Raw genomic sequence first — 22,898 nt, 5'->3', positions numbered from 1 at the left:
CCTCATGGCACACCTCATAATCGCCTGGAAAAAGCACATGCCCAGGCTAGGAATGGGTTGAGCTGCTCCAGTGATATACTCTGTCAGTTGTGGCAAGAACCGCATAACCAAAGCTAGAAATGCTCTCAGAACAATGCCCTGGAATCCAGTCAGCACAGTGTGGGGCTTCCTGTCTCCCCGTTCCGTTCCAAGATTCTCTGCTGAGGATGCCAAGACCCGAGAAGGGGAGGGGTGGCAAGAGATGTCAGCCTCACACAGCCACACCAGACAAAATTTATCTCCTCTCCCTCTCCTAAAGCAGGTGAGGGGATCCCCAGATTCAGCCACACTCCTTCCCCTAGTTAGCGTGGGCCCTCCCTGGCTCCTCGGTCACCTGCTACCCCCACGTCACCTGAAGTGACCAGAATGCTGCCTTCTCATGCAGGCTGCTGGAGGATTTGCACGTACATCCCCACCTCACTGGGCAGCAGAAAAGACTCACGACGACCCTGCAGAAGTAAAAGGGTATTATCCCCATTTTATAGATGGGAACACTAAGGTACAGCCGAGGGACCTGGCTGATGTCACACTGCTAGCAGCACAGTGGTGACTCACTCAGGCAGTTCCTGAGTGAGTTCCCACAGCGTGGGGTTTCCCAGTCTGACTGGGATCCCAACCACGCTACAGGTTGGGAAACATGTTCTGAATCCAGCTGAACTAAGACTACCATCCTTGTTGGAAGCATCTTTGCTCACGGTTGGTGATGACCTGAAAGGTGCAGCCTCGTACTCCAAACAGCACATGCTATGTTGATAAAACTGGTCAGACCACCCTGTGGTTAACCGGGCCTGAGCCTGAGACTGCAGGGGCCACGAGGTCCAGTCAGCAGCTACAGAGAGGTCCCTCCATCCCTGAGTGACAAGCAAGAGATATTCACCGTCTGGGCGTCTCAGAGAACTCCGTAGGGGTCCCTGATTCTAGTGGGTACCATAAATCCAAAGGTGACGTGCATGGAGACACGTTGCTACTTTGTGTCTGTCTGCTCTTCTCCTACATAGCGTCCTCATCCTGTTTCTGCCCTGCCTTTCTGTGTCTTCATTCGTGACCCAGGCCCTGGGGATACAGCAGAGAACAACCCACACAAAACTCTTGCCTTCACGGAGCTCACATTCCAGAGAGGAGGCAGACATCACACAGTAAAATATATTAATACAGAGTGAATGAGGCAGTGCCGAGCGTTGAGGAGGAAAAAGAGAATAAGACAGCAGGACGTAAAGCGCCAAGGGTTTGGGGGATGACAGAACTATCCACAAAGTAGCCAGGAAGGGCCTCGAGGAGGAAGCAGCTTTTAATCAGACGTGAAATAAATTTCTCTCATATGCTGCGGGTTTTTCTTAATGTAGAACCCTTCATCGTGATTTTGAAATGGTCCTAGTAATATGGTACTTCACTACCCTTTTCAAATGTAGAGAAAAAAATGACTCCATTTTTTAGCAAATAAATTGTAAGGAAAAATAGATGGGGAGGGATTTTTTAAATACTTAAGAAACATATCAAAATATGAATTTTATTTGGATCACGATTTGGAAAAACACCTACAAAAACAGTGCCTGAGACCCTGGGGAATGAACACTCCAGCTTCATTGGAGTTTATCAGTTTATCAGTTTACTGGATATTTGAAGAAATCTTAAGAAAAAATTTTAGGTGTGATGATAATGTGGTTCTTTTTTTTTTTAAAAGAACACTTGTATTTTAGAGATATGTACTAAATATTTTTGTATGAAGTGCTCTGATGTCTGGGATTTGCTTTAAAATAATCTAAGGGGTTCGAGTGCCTGGGTGGCTCAGTCAGTTGAGCATCCGAGTTGGGCTCAGGTCATGATCTCATAGTTCATGGGTTTGAGCCCCGTGTCGGGCTCTGTGCTGACAGCTCAGAGCCTGGAGCCTGCTTCTGCTTCTGTGTCTCCCTCTCTCTCTCAAAAATAAATAAACATTAAAAAAAAAAAATCCAAAGGGGGGCACCTGGGTGGTTTAGTCAGTTAAGTGTCCAAGTCTTGGTTTCACCTCAGGTCACGATCTCATGGTGGGTGAGATTGAGCCCCGTGTCGGGCTCTGTGCTGTCAGAGCCTGCTTGGGATTCTCTCTCTCTCCCTCTCTCTCTGTCCCTCCCCTGCTTGTGTGTGCACATTCTCCCTCTCTCTCTCTCAAAATAAATAAACAAAACTTAAATAAAATAAAATAAAATAAAATAAAATAAAATAAAATAAAATGAAAGTAAAATAATCCAAGGGGTGGAGAGCAGGTGGGCACAGAGCTAGAACAAGATGGGCCATGAGTGGGCAACTGCTCGAGCAAGCAGATGGGGATGTGGGGGATTGTTACACTTCCACTCTGCTTTTAGACGTTTCAATTTTTCTGAAATAAAAGAAAGTTAAACAATGGACATATAATACCAGTCATCCAAAATGCTAATAACAAGCTAATAATAACCACTTAACTACAATGACAACAGTGTCTGGAAGTTAAATCAGACACATTCTGTGGTTTGGCGTTCAATCTCTGTACTGGATTTTTTCCAGGAAAATACCACAATGGTCAGGATCAACTGGAAAGCTCAACATTCCAGCTCCACCCCCAGAGCTCATGCTCAGTCGTCGGTCGGCCGGTGAGACTGTGGGCTCACAAACTTGTGGGAGGAGGAAGAGGTAGTGCAAAAACAGCTCCCAACGCAAAAGGTCAGCAGCTACCAAAAAGCCTCCTCACGTCCGGAAGGTTTTTGAAGCTTCAAATCTTTTCGTAAGAGGGACGTTAGGATGCAGGGTTGAGGAGGCAGATGAGAGCAGTGAGGACTGCTCAGCCACACGTAGAGAACTGCAGAGCAGAATGGTTCACACTGTGATATGCCAGGGGCTGGTGACCCAAAAGAACACCCCCCCAAGGGGGATTCATGTAGAATAATGAGTGTTCAGTAGTAAGGAAAGATGCTCAAATGGGAATAAAAATCAAATACCCAACACAGCCCTGTAGCTAGGTTTTGGGTGGCCCTCTAGGAGAGTATTTACCTGCAGGCAGGAACATGAGTCCGACCTTGGTCCTGGTAACATAATTTCTGATTAAATGATTGAACTTCGGCGGTCCCTTTTGACATGCTCTTTTGACACATTCATTCTATTGGTAATGGACCACCTGTGAGTTAAATTTTCTAGGCCATGTGGGTAATACTGAAACCACATATTTGCCCCTGGTTTTAAGAGATACTTGTTACAAAAGTTAAATTTTTTTAATTAAAAAAAAAAGGTATTTGTTACAGAAAGTTTGGAATATAAAGAAAAACACAAAAGAAAGGGACCTCTCATCTTCTGGGCACAACTGGTAACACGGTATGTCTTCACTCTCTAGTTTGTTCTCTTGAACGACTTCTTTGATGCTTCCCATTTCTGTGTTTTCTCATCCTGGCACTCTTGTTATTCAGATGGTAGATGCTGAGGTCTCTGGTCCTCTCATTTTCAAATGTATTTTTTTGTCTCAAATCCTCCATCTATCTTTTTGTTTCACTTTACAGGCGACTTCCTTGACTTCTAATTTTTTTTTTTCTCATTTCTAGCATGGTTTTAATTTCCATGAGCTCTCTGCTCTCTAGATGCTAAAAAATTCTTGTTTTATTGTTATGACATCTCTTTCTGAAGATATTAATGATTCTTTTTTCTTGGAAACGTTCTGTTCCCTCAATGATGTTTCACTCGGCAATACTTTTTTTTCTTTGTTTTTACTTGGTATTCATTTTAGAACCTTCTCTTAAATATTCAGTGACCTTGTCTGCCCATTCATCCAATAGGGAAACACTAAAAACCTAATTGAAAGCTCTCTGCATGTTGAGGGCTTGCTGACAATTCTCTACAGGGACCCTGCTGGGTCATTTCATTGAGGAACCTTCTCCAATACCAGTATCTTCAAGTTTCTTCTCTTGGTCTGTTTAGACTTTCTAGAAAAGGCTCTTCTAATCCTTGAAGGGAAGATATAAGGCTGAGAGCCAAGCACAGGAAGATGACTAAAGTGTCAACATTTGGTAATCTTTTACTTAATATCCTGATTTTAGGATTTTAGCCCCCATCCTCAATGGTGCCTGGGGTCCCTGTGTCCAGAGACCGTCTGTGTTACCCTCCAGAGAATATGCCTCCAGTTCTGGCAGAGTATAGAAGAGACAGTCACCCCTGTGTGAGGAAGGAGGTCAGAACTAGAAGCTCTAACTTCTTAAACAGATTCCTGGCTAATTTTTCTCTTCGGCTTTCTCTCCCCCAATTCCAGAGGTACTTACTTACTTAGCACTACCAATTCTCGACCTTTTTTGAAGGATTCTATGATGTAAACCAGGTGGCCTCTTAGTTTTTTCCCCTGCACAGTCAGCTTCAAAGGCAGCTTTTTTGAGGCACTTAAGACCATTATCCCCTCTCAATTTGCTTTCCAGTCCCCATTGTACTGCTACTATTTCCTCCCCTGCTGCTTTTTATCTTTGCAGCCTTATACTTCAAACAAAACAAAAACACTCTAGTGTTATCTTGGTGAGGTCTCATGAAAAAGAAGTTTATATATTTAGTCTGCCATCCCTGGGAATCTCAGATTTTTAATTTTCACATATTTTTCTAACTTTTTGAAACATTTGAGATCATGTACGTTTCTACATCTTGCTTCTTCATATTTTCAAGAAATCAGGCCCTCAATCTATAATTACTTTTGTTTAGGAAAAAGGACTTTCCCCCCCACCCAACTCAATTTTCTAGAAAATCTTCATCCTTGCTGTCTTTTTCTTTCTTTTTCTTTTCTTTTCTTTTTTTATTCAAGTTAGTTAACACACAGTGTGGTCTTAGCTTGAGGAGCAGAACCCCGTGATTCATCTCTTACATATGACACCCGTGCTCGTCTTAAAAAGTGCCCTCCATAATGTCCATCACCCGTTTAACCCATCCCCACACCCAAAAGCACTACGAGTGACCAAACGTAAAGCCTCATCACTTGACTCATTAGCTCCACCTTGTGGCTTGTAAGGAAAAAGGTAGGCAGACTGCAAAAAAACACAAATAACTGACATTTGAAAAAAGCTATCCTGGAACATTGTTCAAAGTATCTCCAACTCGAAGAAAAACTCTGTCTTTAAAACCAGACTTCTGGGGCGCCTGGGTGGCGCAGTCGGTTAAGCGTCCGACTTCTGCCAGGTCACGATCTCGCGCTCCGTGAGTTCGAGCCCCGCGTCGGGCTCTGGGCTGATGGCTCAGAGCCTGGAGCCTGTTTCCGATTCTGTGTCTCCCTCTCTCTCTCTGCCCCTCCCCTGTTCATGCTCTGTCTCTCTCTGTCCCAAAAATAAATAAACGTTGAAAAAAACAAAAAAACAAAAAAACAACAAAAAAAAAAACAAACCAGACTTCTGCATCTACATCTCACAACTCTAATCATGATCACCAATGACCCCCATATTATTGAATACAATGGTCACTATTGATCATGATCCTCCTAAAAACTTTTCTCTTGGCTTCCTCTACTTTTTTTCTTCTACTACCCTACCAATCCTCTGAGTCTCCTTTTCCACTTGTTCCTCCTCATAATTAGGTACTGGGCCACTAAATATTGTCATGCCTCAGGGCCAGACCTAGACTATTCACATGGAGCTCATCTCACTAGATGGTCTACTCCCCTCCCATGGATTTAAACACCATCTATTCGCAAATGACTCCCAAATTTCTATTCTCACTCTGAATTAAATTCATAACCAATTGCCATGACATCTCTACTTTAATGACTAATAGGCAGTTTTGCACTCAATATGGCCAAAACAACTTGATTCCCAACTGCCCAATCTGTTCTGCCCCGAACTTCCCCATCCCAATGAACGGGAACCACTGTCCACCCAGTCGCTAAAGCCAAAAACCTAGAGGTCATCATCAACCCTTCCTTTTCTTACTTCACATTAATATAGCAGCAAGTCTGGTTGGCCCTTCATTCAAAATCTACCCAAAGCCACCACTGTAGCCCAAGCTCTACCACCATGGTTATCTGCCACATGGCTCCCTGTGACGGTCTCCTGAATGTCTCCTTGCCTCCACTATCATTCCCTACAACCCATTCTCCACATTGTAGCACTAGCTGTCTGCTTAAAATAAAAATTGTATCCTGTCATTCCCCCGCATAAATCCAAATGCCTTCCCTTTTGTTCCTAAGATTAAAATCCAGACTCTTGCCAACCATGGCCTTTAAGAAGACACTACTATACATGTCCTGGCCCCTACCTATCTCTTTGACCTTGCCTCCTCCCACTTGCTCCCTTGCTCACTGGACTCCACTCACACCGGGCTTTCTGGTCTGCAAAGACCACCAAGGTCATTTCTGCTTTAGGACCTTTGTACCAGCTACTCCTTCTGCCTAAAATGGTCAATTCTCTGGTCCTTGTCCAGCTAACTCCTATGTGTTGATTCAAGTCTGCAACCGAGGCCACCTCCTCCATGTGTCTGTTCCTTACCATCCTCTTCTGACCCTCACCCTACCCTTGTCACTCAGCAAGACCTCTGAGATAAGCATGCTCTTTGAGTTGTAGATAAACCCATTTTTTAAAAATAACAAGATATGCGACATACAATCGTTATATAATTATTAATGCTCCAAACTGACATGTCAAATTCAATTAAACATTTTCTGACCACTTTTCTATGAATAAAGCAGTGGGAAAGAAGACAGTTCTACCCTAACCTTCTTAAAGCTTCTCCTACCCATGTCCTGGTCATAAGGATGCCAGTATTCAAAAGGTACTGCCCAAAATTTGGTAAGGACTCTAAGATGTTCTCTTCCAGTCTATCACTATCCTAATTATGTTTTACACACAGTCTATAGGATGTGAAATCCCATATAAGGGCTCACCTGCACATATCTTCAGGGTGTTTAACTTGAGTCTTGGACCTGAGGGTAACTTTGGTACGCCTCCCTCTTACACATCGTTCACTCTCTCTCCTCAGCATCCTTGAAATACATGACTTCAACCATCCTTCTAGTACAAGCTGTCCTCATTGTTCACTGAACATTGTTCATCTGTTCCACAGGGCCTGATAACAACCCCACCTTTTCTGTGCTTTCTTTCTACCTCCAAATGGAACAGAACATACCCAGCCACAAATGCATTTAAAGAGAGACAATTTGAGACTCAGCCTTGAAAAGCTGGAACTGATCTGGTTTGCTTCTTGGCCAATAGTAAAGACACAGATACCAGGTGACTGTTCTTGAGAACTGTGGCCATGGAACAGAGTAAAGATTTATCAGTGGGGCTCTATTCCTTCATTTATAAGGTAAACAAGAGAGACAAGATGATCCCAGAGACCTTTTCAAACTCAGAGAGGAGCCTTCACCTTAGCCCCATTAGGAGAGCCTCAATGATCTCCAACATTTTCTTCATGTGGGAATCAGCTGACCCACATGTACTTCAAATTCCTACGGCCCAGGCCCCTGACTCCAAATGATGAGGACGAATTCTCACTTTGATCCACTCAAGACCATCATAGAGAAACAGACTGATGAAACATCAACACACCAAGACCTCCCCGCCAAAACAAAACTGGAAGGATGGTCTCAGTCCTGAAAAACATCCAGTCGTTGATACCAAACACATCGCAGCCAGGCCTCCAGCAAGCTCTCTACTGCACGTTTAGTTTTCATGTCGAATAGCAAAATCTATCCCACTTACCTCCAAAATCACAAAGTTAGTTTGGAAATGGAATCATATAACTCTCTAGAGGAATAAAACTCAGCCAAGAGGGGTGTCTGGGTGGCTCAATCGGTTAAGCATCCAACTCTTGACTTGGGCTCAGGTGATGACCTCACGGTTTGTGAGTTCAGGCTGTGCATTGGACTCTGCACTGACGGCACAGAGCCTGCTCACGATTCTCTCTCTCCCTGTCTCCCTGCCCCTCCCTCAGCTTGCTGGCACTCTCTTTTTCAAAACTAAATAAACTTAAAAAAAATCAAGCTAAGAATTCTTGAAGAGCAGCAATATCATGAGACAAACGCAAGGGAGCCACTTAAGACACTTATTCCCTTCTCCCAATGTCCTTAGACTTGGCCACATGAATCTTGACAATCCTTAGGAATTTGAAATAGTTGAGTGTTGGTCTAGCCCTACATGGAGAAAATGCTGGAGGTCATGGACCCATGTAGTCGTGGCATTGTCATCAAGTGACTCCTGTCTTACCCAGACCACTCTGCAGAGACCTTTTCCTGTTGGAAAAAAGGGAGCAGGTGACCTTGTCTCTTTATAACCGGGCTTAGCTCGGCTCACCGACGGGACAGAGCTAAGGTTTCAGAGACCTCCAGTCAACACTTCCTCCTTCCTCTGCCCTTCCCAAAAAACACTGTATACACTCCCATTCTCCCAGCCTGAGTAACCTGATTATATGTTTTCAGGCTCAGTGAATAAGAAACTCAATACATATGCCTCATACACGGGGTGAAGAAAGAGAGCAAACAAACAAGTGTTTCTTTGATGTAGAACTTCAGTTACTCACATAAGCTTGTATCTCACTATATAATTATATTCTAATAAAGACGCCAGATAAACCTGTGCTAAATGACAAACATGAAATCCTACTTCAAGTACAAATATATATTAAGTACTAACATACTTGCCAAGTGCAAGAACAAAGTAATCTGTATTGTAATATCCCAGGACTGTGTATGCATCAGATTTTCAGTCGAGCAAGGTTAAGGGAGGATTTTTGATGGAGGATGTGTCTATATAAAAGACAAATTCAAAGATACCCCAGGGATTGTAAAATTTTATTTTTGTTTACAAAAACAGATACTATTAACTTTACAAGTAAAGCAAAATATTCTGGCTCATTTTAAGCAAGTCAGGATGTCTTTTTTTTTTTTTTTTTTTTTGAGATATAATTGACATACAACATCATATAAGTTCCAAGTGTCCAGCATAATGATTGGATATTTGTATATACTGTGAATGTTCCCCACATAAGACTAGTTAATATCCATCACCACAGATGGCTCTAAATTTGTCTTTGATAAGAACTTTAAGATCCACTCTCCTGGCAACTTTCAAATACACAATACCGTATTATTGACGACGGTCACCATGCTCTGCATGACATCCCATGACTTATTTATTACTTATAACTGGAAGTTATAATGAAAGTTAGAATTAACTATGCAATGTGAGGGTCTCAGTAGAAAAAACGCAATAGAGAAAAATGTGTAGGAAATTCATGGAGTCAAGAGCTGTGGTTTTCAGCCTCAGTTCCGATAATTACCAACAAAACTGCCTCAGGCTAATGACCTCACATGTGAGTTTTATCCTTATCATCACCACAGCTACCGTCATTTCCACCTTACTGATAAGGAAATTCATATCATTTCCCTGCCCACTGTGAGAGCCAGACCCAATCTTGTCTTTTTAATTAAAGTGTTTGTTTCATTAGCAGTTTTATAGAGAGTATACAAGAGACAGTGAGTCATTCTAGCAGGAATGGGCTCCATTGTCCACAATGTAACATGTCTCAAGAGCCTTAAAAGGTTCAGACCTGATGAAACAAAATGGAATGTGGGTAATGGGTATATGGGAGTCTGTCATACTATTCTCTTTGCTTCTATATATGTGCTTGAAATTTTCCATAATAAGGGTTTTTTTTTTTTAAAATTTTAAAACTATTTGATTCATTACCTTTTACTCCTCTTCTTAAGGTATAGAATACTTTCATATTGCCATGATCTTTCTGGGTTTCCATTTTTACAACCCAAAGTTGCCTGATGAGTTTCTCTCAAGAGATTCTTGTCAATCATCTCTTAAAGGGGTGTCCTAGATCTGTCCCAAAGACAGATCAATAAACCAGAGGTCTCCATTGGGAAGGAGGTAGGAGGCTACTTGGGATGTTCAACACAGAGCCAGCCACATGTCCTTTTCTGTTGGTCAGGAAGCCTGACCCTTTTGTCTAACTGATGCCACACTGTAAGAGTCCCTGTAACTATGCTCTCAAACTGGTTTAAGTGCAGGCTGGAGTAGTTACTAGGGTAGGCATTAAAGCATCTGACCCCATCCTTATTTTGCATGGAGAATTTGAGGTTGGAAATCATTTGTCCTCACAGCTCCTCTGTCTTTTCTCATCCCTTACTGTTAGATCAAAGCCATTCTGATTCTTATTCCATTTGTACATCATCCCCCCTCCCTTTTTCTTTAAAATCTTCTAAAATCTTATAACTTTCATTCTAAAATTTTGTAGTGATATGCTGTGGGTTGGCTCATTTTTCATTTCTTTTGCTGGGCAATCAGCATGCCCCTTTTTTTTTTAATTTTTTTTTTTTTTTTTTACATTTATTTATTTTTGAGAGACAGGGAGAGACAGAACACAAATGGGGGATGGGCAGAGAGAGAAGGAGACACAGAATCTGAAGCAGGCTCCAGGCTCTGAGCTGTCAGCACAGAGCCCGACACGGGGCTCAAACTCACAACCGCAAGATCATGACCTGAGCTAAGATCAGACCCTCAACCAACTGAGCCACCCAGGTGCCCCCCGCCCCGCCTTTTTTTTTTTTTTAATTTTTTTTTTAACAGCATGCCCTTTTAATCTGAAAACTCACATCCTTCAGCTTTGGAAGATCTTCTTGTATTATTTCTTTCATAATTCCCTTCCATCAGCCTTCTCTGTTCTCCCAGTTAGGATTTCTTCTCAGATAAATGTTGAACCTCTGAGATTAATCCTCTATGTCTCTTACTCTTTCATATTTTCAGTATTTTCACATTTTTGTTCTACTTTCCAACTACTTGGTTTCCTTATTTTACTTTCCAAGATTTCCTCAACCTCATTTTTCGACTTTACTCCTCAATTGCATCTCAGCAAGTCAGATTTTAGTTTCCAAGAGCTCTAATTATCCAATTATTCTTTTTCCATAGCATCCTGTTCTTGTTTAGTAGATGTTATACCTCCACGAACTCTCAGAGAACATTAAGAGTTTCTTTCACACTCTTTTCCTTCATTTAATTCACATCCTTGTTTCGCCACGAGTTCTATTTATATGTCTATGAGGTCAGTCCGTATGTGTGATCCTACCCACCCATGAAGAAGGAAAACTACACTACATGTGAATAGGCAATAGTTACTTTTTGAAAATGACTAAAACAAGGAACTTACTTAAGTGCACGAGAAGTGAGCATGCTTACCTTCATAGAGTCAGAGTATAAAATATATTCCCTGAGCACAGGTAGAAAGTCTTCTGTCATGTCATCCGTTAGCTCTTCCAAGGCCGTTGAGCAGTTGCCAATGCAAGCTGAAACGCCCTCCAGGGGCTCAGCTAGCTCCCCTTCTAACGCACTCCACGTGGAGTACACAGGCCCGTATTCTCTCAGCTCTACAAGGTACTCTGAAGGGGAAAAAGAAACTAATTAAGCCTTGGCTGGTAATTAAGACAATCACTGGTATCACTGGTATTACTGACTCAGTAACAAGAACTCCCTATAGTCAGATGTATTTCCTTGGCCATTCACTGACCTGAATGTGCTCTCCTTTAAACACAACATCGTTTATAATTTTTTTAATCTCTAAACACCCATCTTATAGTTAATATCATAACATCACCTGACTTTACCCCATAATGGGAATGCCATGACTCTGGATAATGGGGACCACAGTGCTTTCTGGGGGAAGTGGTAGGAGCTACATCCACCAACTATCTTCAAAAATAACCACTCACCTACTCATAGAGTGAAGACAGATTTTTAGCAACAATGGGGACAGAGTTTCACATAGGTTTAGGGGGATGTTTTTAAAGGAAAGAAAAACCAGTCACAATGGAAAAATAATGGGATTTTAGGAAGTATTTTGATATGGATGTGGTCTCACGTAGGCAGAATTACTCTCACTCAGAGGTAACCCCAACACCTTGGTCCCATCAGAATTTATTCCACATGCTCCTTAGATGTGGATGGTACCAAAAGCTATCTCTAGCACCTGCAGGCCATAATACCACCAGTGGGTAGAGGATAATGAAAGTACAGGGAACAAGGGGAAATGTCAATTTATTTACTCTCAGAAAGAAAATCTAGCCCATCATTTGTCACCAGGATTCTTGCCTTTAAAGCAAAACGTTGCCATTTTTTAGTAACCAGTGGATGGCTGCTGCTGGAGAATTCTTTTCAATATGTGTCAGATCTTGGGCCAGCATGATTGTCAACACTGGTCTGATCTCTCTGGCCTCCACATGTGTGAGAAGACAAAAGGTCCTAACATTCTGGGATACAGAGAAGCAGGTGACCACAAGAGGGCTGGGGAGAAAGTGGTGGTAACAACTTGGTAGGTTAAAGAAAGGTCTGACAAGTCCCCAGGTCAGGAAGAGTGGGTCTGAAATGAAGCAGGGGTAGGGCAGGTGAGTCAATTTCAAGTTGAAGGCTCATGAGGATCATAACTTTGGCAAACACAGGTCTCGAGGCTGTCCTTTTGAACCATCTTTCTGGCAGAAAAGGTACCAAAGTTTTGCTTTTTAAATTATCATTCCTATGAATGAAGGGAAGTTGAGTCAATGTCTCCGCTTTTAAAGCTAAAGTTGAGAGAGAAAGAGAGTCATGGAAAAGCCTGGAAGCTCAGAAGTGGCTGTTTGCCACGAAAGCAAACACAAGGCTGAAGAGCAGGGCAAAGGATGGAGCGCAAAATTATAGTCTGGTCACAACGACCTCCTCTGCTCCCTGTATTTATTTATTAGTTTTAGAAGTGAAGCACGGCCTCGTTCTGTCGTGCCAGTATTTCTGCAGTTTGATTCTGCTGAGCACACACGAATGCGCACACGCACCCTGGGCACGACCAAGATCTCGACAAAGGGCTCACCTATTTCTTCTTTGATGATCCGCTGGGCTATTCGATCAATGGTTCCCAGTTTGAGTGCAAAGGTATCTAAGTAGTCGCCTATGGCTGCAAACTCCAGAGGTCGACTCCTCAGCTTGTAGCCTCCGGTGACGTGCTTGACGGACTCGCCCACTCTAGACAGCAATGCCATCCCCTGCCTCTTGTAGGCGTTCAGGTCCTAAGGGTGACATGTTAACAGACAAACTCAGTCACTCCCACAGCCAGGATTCGGTGAACCAACTCCTTTAGGTGGTTTCTTCTTGGACGTGGAAGACTCCGGAAACAAGGACCCGAGTTAGAGGACTGACCACGTACATAGCAGTACTCCTCCCCTTGCCATTGGAAACACCAAGCACACAGGTGTGTGCTTTCAGCAGCGCACCTGAGCATGCTGTCCTTCAAACTCAACACTGTTTCTAACACGATTCTTTTAATGTCCCTGACAGAAGAAGATGAAGACGAAGAAGACAACGAACTCAAAGATGAAGTCTCTTTCTCCCATACAAAATATCCTAAGTCATCTTTAGGAACAAAATTCTAGAGCTGAAATTCATTCCATTCATTTATTTATATCTCAATCAAAGCCATATAAAGAAAGGAGGGAGAAGAGGGTGAGCGCAGGAAACAGCGACAGAAAAAGCAGTGCAAGAAAATCCAAGCCAAGGATCGATGTTGTAAACAACAAAACATTTTAGGGCAAAACGGGAAATACATTGAGCTACATAATCTACTGTATCTAAATTTAAAGAGCATATTAATCTATCAGGTCAAATAAACTTCCTATCATCAAACTCCAAGAGGAATCTGTAGCATCTCCAGATTGTTCTATGTCATGCCTTCAAAAATGGTTTCATGGGGCACCTAATGGCTCACTCGGTTGAGCATCCAACTCTTGGTTTTGGCTTAGGTCATGATCGCAGGGTCATGATGAGCATGGAGCCTGTTTAAGATTCATTCTCTCTCTCTCTCTCCCTCCCCCCTTGCTCTCTCTTCCCACCCCAGCCCTCCCTCACTTGTGTGTGCAGGTGCTCACTCTCTAAAAAAAATTTTTTTAATGGTTTTACAGAAGATCAGATGTCTGTTCCTTATATCCACCCTCAATACAAACAGAAAAGTAATTCCCAGTCCTAGTAGGGCATGTCTACAGGGAGATAAGGGAACATAGCACAAGGCCATTGCTTTCTGGTCACCTCGTCTGATTTAGGGATAGAGCAGAGACCAGGGAATAGCGGTTAACACAGCTGTCCTCCCATGTGACAACACACAATCACACACAATCACAGATTCCGATCTTCATAAGTGTCTGAAGTATAGTCTGCTCCTTCTTCTTTATGCAGCCAAAGCCTTCACTTTTGCTCTTGATCCCACTCTTCCCTAGCTAGACTTCGCCCACAAGCAAGGCTCCCGCCCCATCGGCCACTCCCTCTCCTGTTTGTATCTTCAACTTCTAATCCTTGAGTCTGTAAAATACGCCAGGGCTCACCCATCTTCAAAAAGGCAGCAATTTCCTCCTCCACACACCCCTGTCCAGTCTCTCCTCTTCCTTTTGAAGTCAGGCTACCTGAGAGAATGTTCTTCTAAAGACTGCATCTCCCCTTCCAACCTCAGATACTCTAGACGAAAAACATCCCTGTAGACACCAGGTTTTCACAAGATTGTAACTGAAGCCTGGCAGTTCTTGGCATTGCTTCTACAATATTTTTTGGAGTGGGGCTAGATCCAAAAGGGCTTGGTGGACTGCAGAAGCTCTATTTCAAGTAGAGGCTTAAAAGAGAACCCCCAGTTAACCAAGTCAATTCATAAATAGAATGAAGCTATTTAGTAGCACCTGACTGCTGCACGCCTTCTGCCAAAGATGAAAAATACTTATTCGAACACGCTTGATACTGAGCATCTCCCCTACCCTCTCCGAGCATTACTGGCTTCTTTGTTTTTTTGTTTTTTTTTTTTTTAATTTTTTTTTTCAACGTTTATTTATTTTTGGGACAGAGAGAGACAGAGCATGAACGGGCGAGGGGCAGAGAGAGAGGGAGACACAGAATCGGAAACAGGCTCCAGGCTCTGAGCCATCAGCCCAGAGCCTGACGCGGGGCTCGAACTCACAGACCGCGAGATCGTGACCTGGCTGAAGTCGGACGCTTAACCGACTGCACCACCCAGGCGCCCCTCATTACTGGCTTCTTTGTAATGACACTTCCGGTTTGCGACAAGATCGGGTCATCCCAAGAAAGAGGAATACCTCTTCCTTCGCTGTGACAGAACATGTAAAGGGTTTGCCTAAGAACAAGACCAAGGGAGGAGGGCACTTGTTGGGATGAGCACTGGGTGTTGTAGGTAAGCGATGAGTCACGAGAATCTACCTCCAAAAGCAAGGGCACACTGTATACAACGCATGTTAGCTAACTTGACGACAAATTATAAAAAAAAAACCAAAAAACAAAAAAACAAGACAAAGGTTTTCTTTTTTTTTTTTTTTAATTTTTTTTTTCAACGTTTATTTATTTATTTGGGACAGAGAGAGAGACAGAGCATGAACGGGGGAGGGGCAGAGAGAGAGGGAGACACAGAATCGGAAACAGGCTCCAGGCTCTGAGCCATCAGCCCAGAGCCTGACGCGGGGCTCGAACTCCCGGACCGCGAGATCGTGACCTGGCTGAAGTCGGACGCTTAACCGACTGCGCCACCCAGGCGCCCCAAGACAAAGGTTTTCAAGGTGTGTTAAAAGGTGGAGACAACAGAGGGGGAGATGGGGAGTCACTGTAGTTTCCTGTCACACAGTGCAGTACACTGTTTCAGGCTCACAAGATGAATAGTCGTGTAAGTGTGTGAATATACTTAACGCCACTGAAATGTGCATTTTTTAAAATGGTTAGGGTGGTAAATTTTAGATGTATTTTACCACAATCAAAAAGAAAGAAAAGAAAAGATGGGGGTATTTGGTACATTTAATTCAACAAGTAGAACTGAATGAGGGTTAGAATTGGTTGTTTTAGAGCCAATGCTCTGTCTGCATTCGCTCGCGTGAAGTTGGATTTTGATTAAGACGCTGAAGGACTTTTTTTTTTTTTACATCACCTTTCATACTGAATACCATCCACCACACGCAAATCTTTCCACTTTATTTTTCACATAGATTCCTAACGACCCACGGTCCGTGCACTCTCTCCCATTGTCTCTCTGTTCAGTAAAGATGACCAAGACTGAGGCCTGCCTGAACAACGACCTGATACGTGGGTGAGGCACTGAGCTGCATGTGTGGAGAACAGGATGGATTTCACTCTGCATATGAGCTGAAAGAACTATATTCGAGGATCTGTTCACCAGGAAATACTTATTTTGAAACAGAACATGGGTTTGACATGGGCGGTGGGGGACAGGCCTCTGGGAAAAAAGAGAAGATGAATGGGCATGTCATCAATGAGGCGAAAAAATGTCAACTGAGGTTTAAAAAAAAAATACTAAAGGACTTTGTCATGTGGTTTCCATTGTCTGGAGAATGGCACCCTCTCTAAAATCTTTAAAATTGACTGACTTTAAAATATTTCTCAATTTTGCCATTTTGAGAAAGAAAACTGGGAATCCCGGAGCCTCAACACCCTTGCCAACATGAAACAAACTACCTGTGGCCTGAGTTTGGGAATATGATTCACGAAAGTAAACAGATGGGGCCGCGAGGAGCTGGCATGAGAGTGTGAGCCTGAGATCCCATTTCTGTAGACATTGAGGGCAGAGTGTGTCAGACTTCCTGCCAGTTCCGCCAACCGGAAGTGCACAGAGAAGCCAGTGAATGACCAACCTGGGTGTGAACACACAGAAACCGGCAACTACGTGGGACCCAAATGTTTCTCTGGCAAATGCTTGGAAAATGCCCACCCAATAGGAATTTGGCTGTGGGCAAGCAACACTGAACTAGTCTTTGTCAGGCAGTCTGATTTAGAGCGGAAGTTCGGCCTCTGGGGCCTTAAAGACCTAATTTTAAATCCCAAGTGATGCCACTTGAATATGTACCAATTCCCTGAACTTCAGTTTCCTTATCAGTAGAATGAGAGGTTGAGTAACCTCTCACAGGGTTCCTGTGAAGAACATCTTTATCAAACACTCATTAGATGTTCTTTCCCTCAGGGCCCACTTGTTGGTCAGAATGGCCTCACCTATTGAAATGCCAAGAAGAATTCAAGGAAACACTTATCTTTGTTTAGGCAAGTGAAAATACTTCCTCTCTGCTGCAGTGGGGGTGTTTCTCCTGAATTCTAACATGGAAACCAGGATGATGCAAATGGACACCAAAAACATAGAGGAATTTGATGACATCCACTATAGTGGCCCATTCCCAAAGGTGGTTTGTGAGAGAGCAAAGCAGCTTTTAAGAAAGAGCCCAAAGATGGGCACCTAGGAGACTCAGTCAGTTACGCATCTGACTCTTGACTTCGGCTCAGGTCATGATCTCATGGTTCTGGAGATCAAGCCCGGTATCGGGCTCTGTGCTGATGGTGTGAGGCCTACTTGGGATTCTCTCTCTCCTTCTCCCCCTGCCCCACCCCCTCTTCTGCATGCTCTCTCTCTCTCTCTCTCTCTCTCTCTCAAAATAAATAAACTCAAGAAAAAAAAAAAAAAGAGCCCGAAGAATGCTAATTTGGGGGAGGAATATGAAAAATTCTGTTCTTACCTTAGCAGTAAGGAAAACATTAAAGTGTTCATTGAAAGAGAGCACAGGATGATCTGTAATTCTTTTTAGGAATTTATCCAAAGCTTTTCTTCTGGTCTCCACAAACTCTTCCGAAAAACGATCTACAACACCCTTCACCACAAACTTCTCAGGAAGCGGCTATGAAGACAGGAAGAAAAATATTCAGAGTAATTGATAAGACCGTGGAAAGAAAAACCACAGGCTAGCAAATAATTCTTGGGACTCATTTGTCCAAGAACATATTCCTTATTCAGTTGGCTCTTTAGGTAGGCATCAACAGAAACATTTCTGAAACACAGAGATGTAGTAAATCACAACTATCCTTCTCAGTTTTAGAACTCAAGAAGTAAAATGCTAGAGAATAGTCCCTGGAATACAGCAAACAGTCAGTCAATATTTATCCAGTAAATCCAGTCATGCTCGCTTCAGCAGCACGTACCCTAAAATTGGAACAATACAGAGGTTAGCATGGCCTTTGCACTAGGATGACAGTAAACCCGATAGTATGGCTATCTACACATTGCTTAACACACAGGGGGTACGACAAGAGAGTCGGGGCCGGAAAGATGGTCTAAGGAGCGAAGGCAGACAATATCAATCACACAAGAATTTATTTAAATATATTTAAATATATTATTTTAATTAAATATATTTCGATTCTATTCCCAGTTCAAGGGGTAAAAGAACTTGATGAATGTGAAATAAGTACATTAGGCAAACCCTTGTAGCTAAAAAATACCTTTTCTAAGCCAATCTTTTGTGTAGGTGTATGCTTGAAAGTTCTTCTTTTTTTTTTTTTTTTAATATATGAAATTTATTGTCAAATTGGTTTCCATACAACACCCAGTGCTCATCCCAAAAGGTGCCCTCTTCAATACCCATCACCTCCCCTCCCCTCCCTCCCACCCCCCATCAACCCTCAGTTTGTTCTCAGTTTTTAAGAGTCTCTTATGCTTTGGCTCTCTCCCACTCTAAGCCCCATGGGTTTCTGTTAAGTTTTTCAGGATCCACATAAGAGTGAAAACATGGTATCTGTCTTTCTCTGTATGGCTTATGTCACTTAGCATAACACTCTCCAGTTCCATCCACGTTGCTACAAAGGGCCATATTTCATTCTTTCTCATTGCCACGTAGAACTCCATTGTGTATATAAACCACAATTTCTTTATCCATTCATCAGTTGATGGACATTTAGGCTCTTTCCATATTTTGGCTATTGTTGAGAGTGCTGCTATGAACATTGGGGTACAAGTGCCCCTATGCATCAGCACTCCTGTATCCCTTGGGTAAATTCCTAGCAGTGCTATTGCTGAGTCATAGGGTAGGTCTATTTTTAATTTTTTGAGGAACCTCCACACTGTTTTCCAGAGTGGCTGGACCTGAATGTGAGACAGGAAACCATCAAAACCCTAGAGGAGAAAGAAGGAAAAGACCTCTCTGACCTCAGCCGCAGCAATTTCTTACTTGACACATCCCCAAAGGCAAGGGAATTAAAAGCAAAAATGAACTACTGGGACCTCATGAAGATAAAAAGCTTCTGCACAGCAAAGAAAAGTCTTAAAAATGTAATTTCCTGGGGTGCCTGGGTAGCTCAGTTGGTTAAGCGGCTGACTTCGGCTCAGGTAATGATCTCACAGTTTGTGTGTTTGAGCCCTGCATTGGGCTCTGTGCTAACAGCTCAGAGCCTGGAGCCTGCTTCAGATTCTGTCTGTCTGTCTGTCTCTCTCTCTGCCCCTCCCCCACTCATGCTCTGTCTCTTTCTCCTTCTCTCAAAAAATAAATAAATGTTAAAAAAAATTTTTTAATGTAATTTCCGTTGCTCTTACCCAAACAAATTTCTCTGTAATATTTACTTTGAGCCAATATTGTGGGCAATTTAAACCTACCTGGCTACTGAGGGATCTTTGAGCTTTGACCTATTCCCATAGTAGCTTGATTAAATGCTTGATTAAAAGGCCTTTCTTGTTACTGCAGTCACAGGGAGACTGCATGTCTGCTAGTGTGCAATATGAAAATGTTTGGGGTATGAAATATTAAAAGAACGTTTGCATTAAAAATTGGGCAAAAGATTGGTAGACATTTTTTTTCAAAGAAGACCTACAAATGGCCAACAAGCACTTGAAAAGATACTCACATCATTATTCATTAGGGAAATACAAATCAAAACCACAGTGAGATACCATTTCACACCCATGAGAATGGTCATAATAAGGGAGGGAAGGAAGGAAAAACAGCAAAACAAAGAAAAGAACAATGTTGGTGAGGATTTGGAAAAACCGGAACAAGCATTTACGTCCACAACCCCCTTCAGCCCCATATTCTGACCATATAGAGTTTTTTTTTTCTTTTAAATTATAAACCCTCAGGGCACCTGGGTGGCTTAGTCAGTTAAGCATCTGACTCTTGATCTCGGCTCAGGCCATGATCTTACGGTTTGTGAGTTGGAGCCCCATGTCAGGCTCTGCATTGACAATTTGGAGCCTGCTTGGGATTCTCTCTCTCCCTCTCTCTCTGTCTCTCTCTCTCAAAACAAATAAATGAACTTTAAAAATAAATAAACCCTCAAGTTCACGCACATACACACAAAAACAGACACAGGACTTCACCAACCCCAAGAAGCAGAATCCTAAGGTGTTTGGAGTGGGGAAATCAAGAAGCAATCCAGATTTAGAACCCTTTCAAAGACTTAGAAACTGGCAACATCAACACCCCTCGAATGCAGCACTTGAGATATGAGGGGATCCAAAACCCTCAACTTGAAAGGGCTTTGGAAAGTCAGTATGATTTAACTCCTAAATAAAGACTGTGGTTCCATGCCTCCTGGGTTCATATCCCACCTCTGCCAAGCTTTCTGACTTCGGTCAAGTTCTGTAATCTCTGGGTACCTCAGTTTCTTTGTTTAAAAAAAAAAAAAAAACTAGCAATAGTGCCAGCCTCTTGGTGTTGTTATGAGGATTAAATTAGCTACTAGGCTGAAAGTGCTTTAAACAATTCCTGTCACAGAGTGAACACCAATAACAGTGGCGGGGGGCGGGGGCAGGGGGGTTCTTTGTTGTCGGAGTGGCAGAAGCTTCAGGAAGTACTGATCTTCAGAGGCAGCCATGTTCAGTGAAATCTTGAGATGGTGGGAGTGCGATGCAGAGAAGAGGCTATGAACTGAGGGGCTTCTTTTAACTAGATCAGGAGTTCTAGAGAGCACAGTGGAAAGGTTTGGAAATGAAGAAAGAGAGGGGAGTCAGGTCAAGAATAAAATTACAGAGCCACATGGAGATAAGATGTCCAAGTAGGACACCCAGTAGAGCTCATGCCTGAGGAGAATATTAGAAATGCAGGACGGGGTCAGATATACAGACCATCCAGCCCAGTGTTCTGGCCTAGGCAAAAGCACAGGAGAATCTGTCTTAATAGGGTATGGTTGTTCTTTAGGATAACTTCCTTATTTTGATCGGTTCTTCCCCCATTCCCTTAGATGGCCATTGTCCTTAAACCCTACACTCAACCCCCAACCTTTCACACTAAGCAGATTACCATGTCTCTGAAGTAGGAACCAGGTATAAGGGCATCACATAAACATTCCCTAACCATGTTGCTTCCTCCACAGATAGACATCTCACGTCCATTTCTCAGGTCCCTGTGGACAACATACCTCCCCAATCCACCACAAAGCTAACTATTCCATCTGTGTCTCTGACCCATTACTTCACGATCATGCTTATGTTGTCATCAATTAATTATACCTTCTCTTTCCTGTATCTTCAACATTTCCTCCTTGGCTGGCTCTGTTCCTGAGTCTACAAAAATACGGCTCGTTCTCTTTCTACCCAAAAATAATAAACCCAACTACCCCTTGACCTTACATCCTCTCCACTCTCCTTCGGGGCTCATTCAACTTTTTGAAAGAATTGTTTCTCTCTTTTTTTTTAATTTGAGAGAGAGACAGAAAGAGTGCACGAGCAGGGGAGAGGGGCAGAGGGAGAGAGAGAGAGAATCTTAAGCAGACTCCATGTTCAGCACGGAGCCTGAGGCGGGGCTCGAACCCATGAACAATAAGATCATGACCTGAGTAGGGGCGCCTGGGTGGCTCAGTTGGTTGAGCTTCTGACTTCGGCTCAGGTCCTGATTTCACGGTCTGTGAGTTCGAGCCCTGCCTCGGGCTCTGTGCTGACAGCTCAGAGCCTGGAGCCTGCTTCAGATTCTGTGTCTCCCTCTCTCTCTGACCCTCCCCCATTCATGCTCTGTCTCTCTCTGTCTCAAAAATAAATAAACATTAAAAAAAAAAACTAAAAAAAAAAAAAAAAAAGATCATGACCTGAGTAGAAATCAAGAGTCAGATTCTCAACCAACTGAGGCACTCAGGTGTCCCTAGTCATTTATCTTAATTTCCACTCCTTCCATTGACTTCTCAACCCACAACCTTCCTCCACCCAAAACAAAGCTGTCTTTGGTTCTGCCTTCAATGCTACATTTCTCTGCCTTATCCCCATCCAATGCTGACTCCTTTTTTTTTATGTTTATTTATTCATTTTGAGAGAGAAAAAGTGTGCTTGTGTGGGCCAGAGAGAGAGGGAGAAAGAGAATCCCAAGCAGGTTCTGCCCTTTCAGCACAGAACCCAACATGGGGCTCAATCTCGTGAACTGTGAGATCACGACCTGAGCCAAAATCAGGAGTTGGACACTTAACCGACTGAGCCACCCAGGTGCCCCCGGAGACTGCTCTTTTAAAGATGATTGATGACTTTCTAATTATCAAATCCAGTGGATATTTTTCTGTTAGTATTTCATGAATCCTGTTGAACACATTCTGGTTCGCTTATGCTGAATAGGACTTGGGAGGAAAGCCTAATGAACAGATAAGTGGCTAGGTGTGCCTCATTTAACATAACAGATAATCTGAAATACTTATTCCTTCTTCAGATTTAGTACATTGAACTTTATGTTTAATGAATCAGGGAAGTGTGCTATTTAAAGGAACCCTGCAGTGAATCCTTCTGCAAACAGAAATTTCCTTCTAACCATTATTATTCCCAAATGCACAGGGCTTCAGAAATTTGTTTCTTCCTATTTCAAGCCTTAAAGGGCACATGCCTACAATCAGCCTCACCTTCTACCTTCTGACTTGTTTGTGCAGAGGAATCTGGGTTGCTGATGAAATCAGGCACATCTATAGATTGTAATTGAGCAAGTGAGGAGCTCAACAAAGCTCCAAGCACGTGGTAGATGTCGTCTGCATGCCAGCTCTTTTTATTACCTTCTAAACATTGAGAACAGAAGGCAAAGGGGAAGTGGACCAAAGGGTGGAACTTCCACGTATCTTTCAGGCCAAAATGTTTTTTAAAAACCCTCTGGGATATGTATA

General features: G+C 42.9%; 1 protein-coding gene and 1 non-coding gene across 5 annotated transcripts in view; one reads left to right on the top strand and one right to left on the bottom strand.

The window, feature by feature from the left end:
• Positions 1–22,898, bottom strand: part of SNX30 (sorting nexin family member 30) — a 118,261-nt gene that overhangs the window by 20,261 nt on the left and 75,102 nt on the right. For all 4 annotated transcript variants that reach the window (XM_086683723.1, XM_086683725.1, XM_086683727.1 and 1 more), the window contains exons 4-6: positions 17,522–17,680; positions 12,838–13,033; positions 11,181–11,380 (exon numbers count right to left, since the gene is read on the bottom strand). In XM_086683723.1, the coding sequence (XP_086539849.1) occupies positions 11,181–11,380; positions 12,838–13,033; positions 17,522–17,680 (555 nt within the window). The remainder of the gene's footprint in view (positions 1–11,180; positions 11,381–12,837; positions 13,034–17,521; positions 17,681–22,898) is intronic.
• LOC147574999 (U6 spliceosomal RNA) lies at positions 17,959–18,063 on the top strand. Its single transcript, XR_015243598.1, has one exon. It is a non-coding gene; the product is annotated as a U6 spliceosomal RNA (small nuclear RNA).

The sequence above is a fragment of the Puma concolor genome, chromosome D4, assembly GCF_028749965.1.
Source record: "Puma concolor isolate L17-30 chromosome D4, mPumCon1.1.hap2, whole genome shotgun sequence".
NCBI lineage: Eukaryota > Metazoa > Chordata > Mammalia > Carnivora > Felidae > Puma > Puma concolor.
This window is presented reverse-complemented; position numbering and strand designations above follow the sequence as displayed.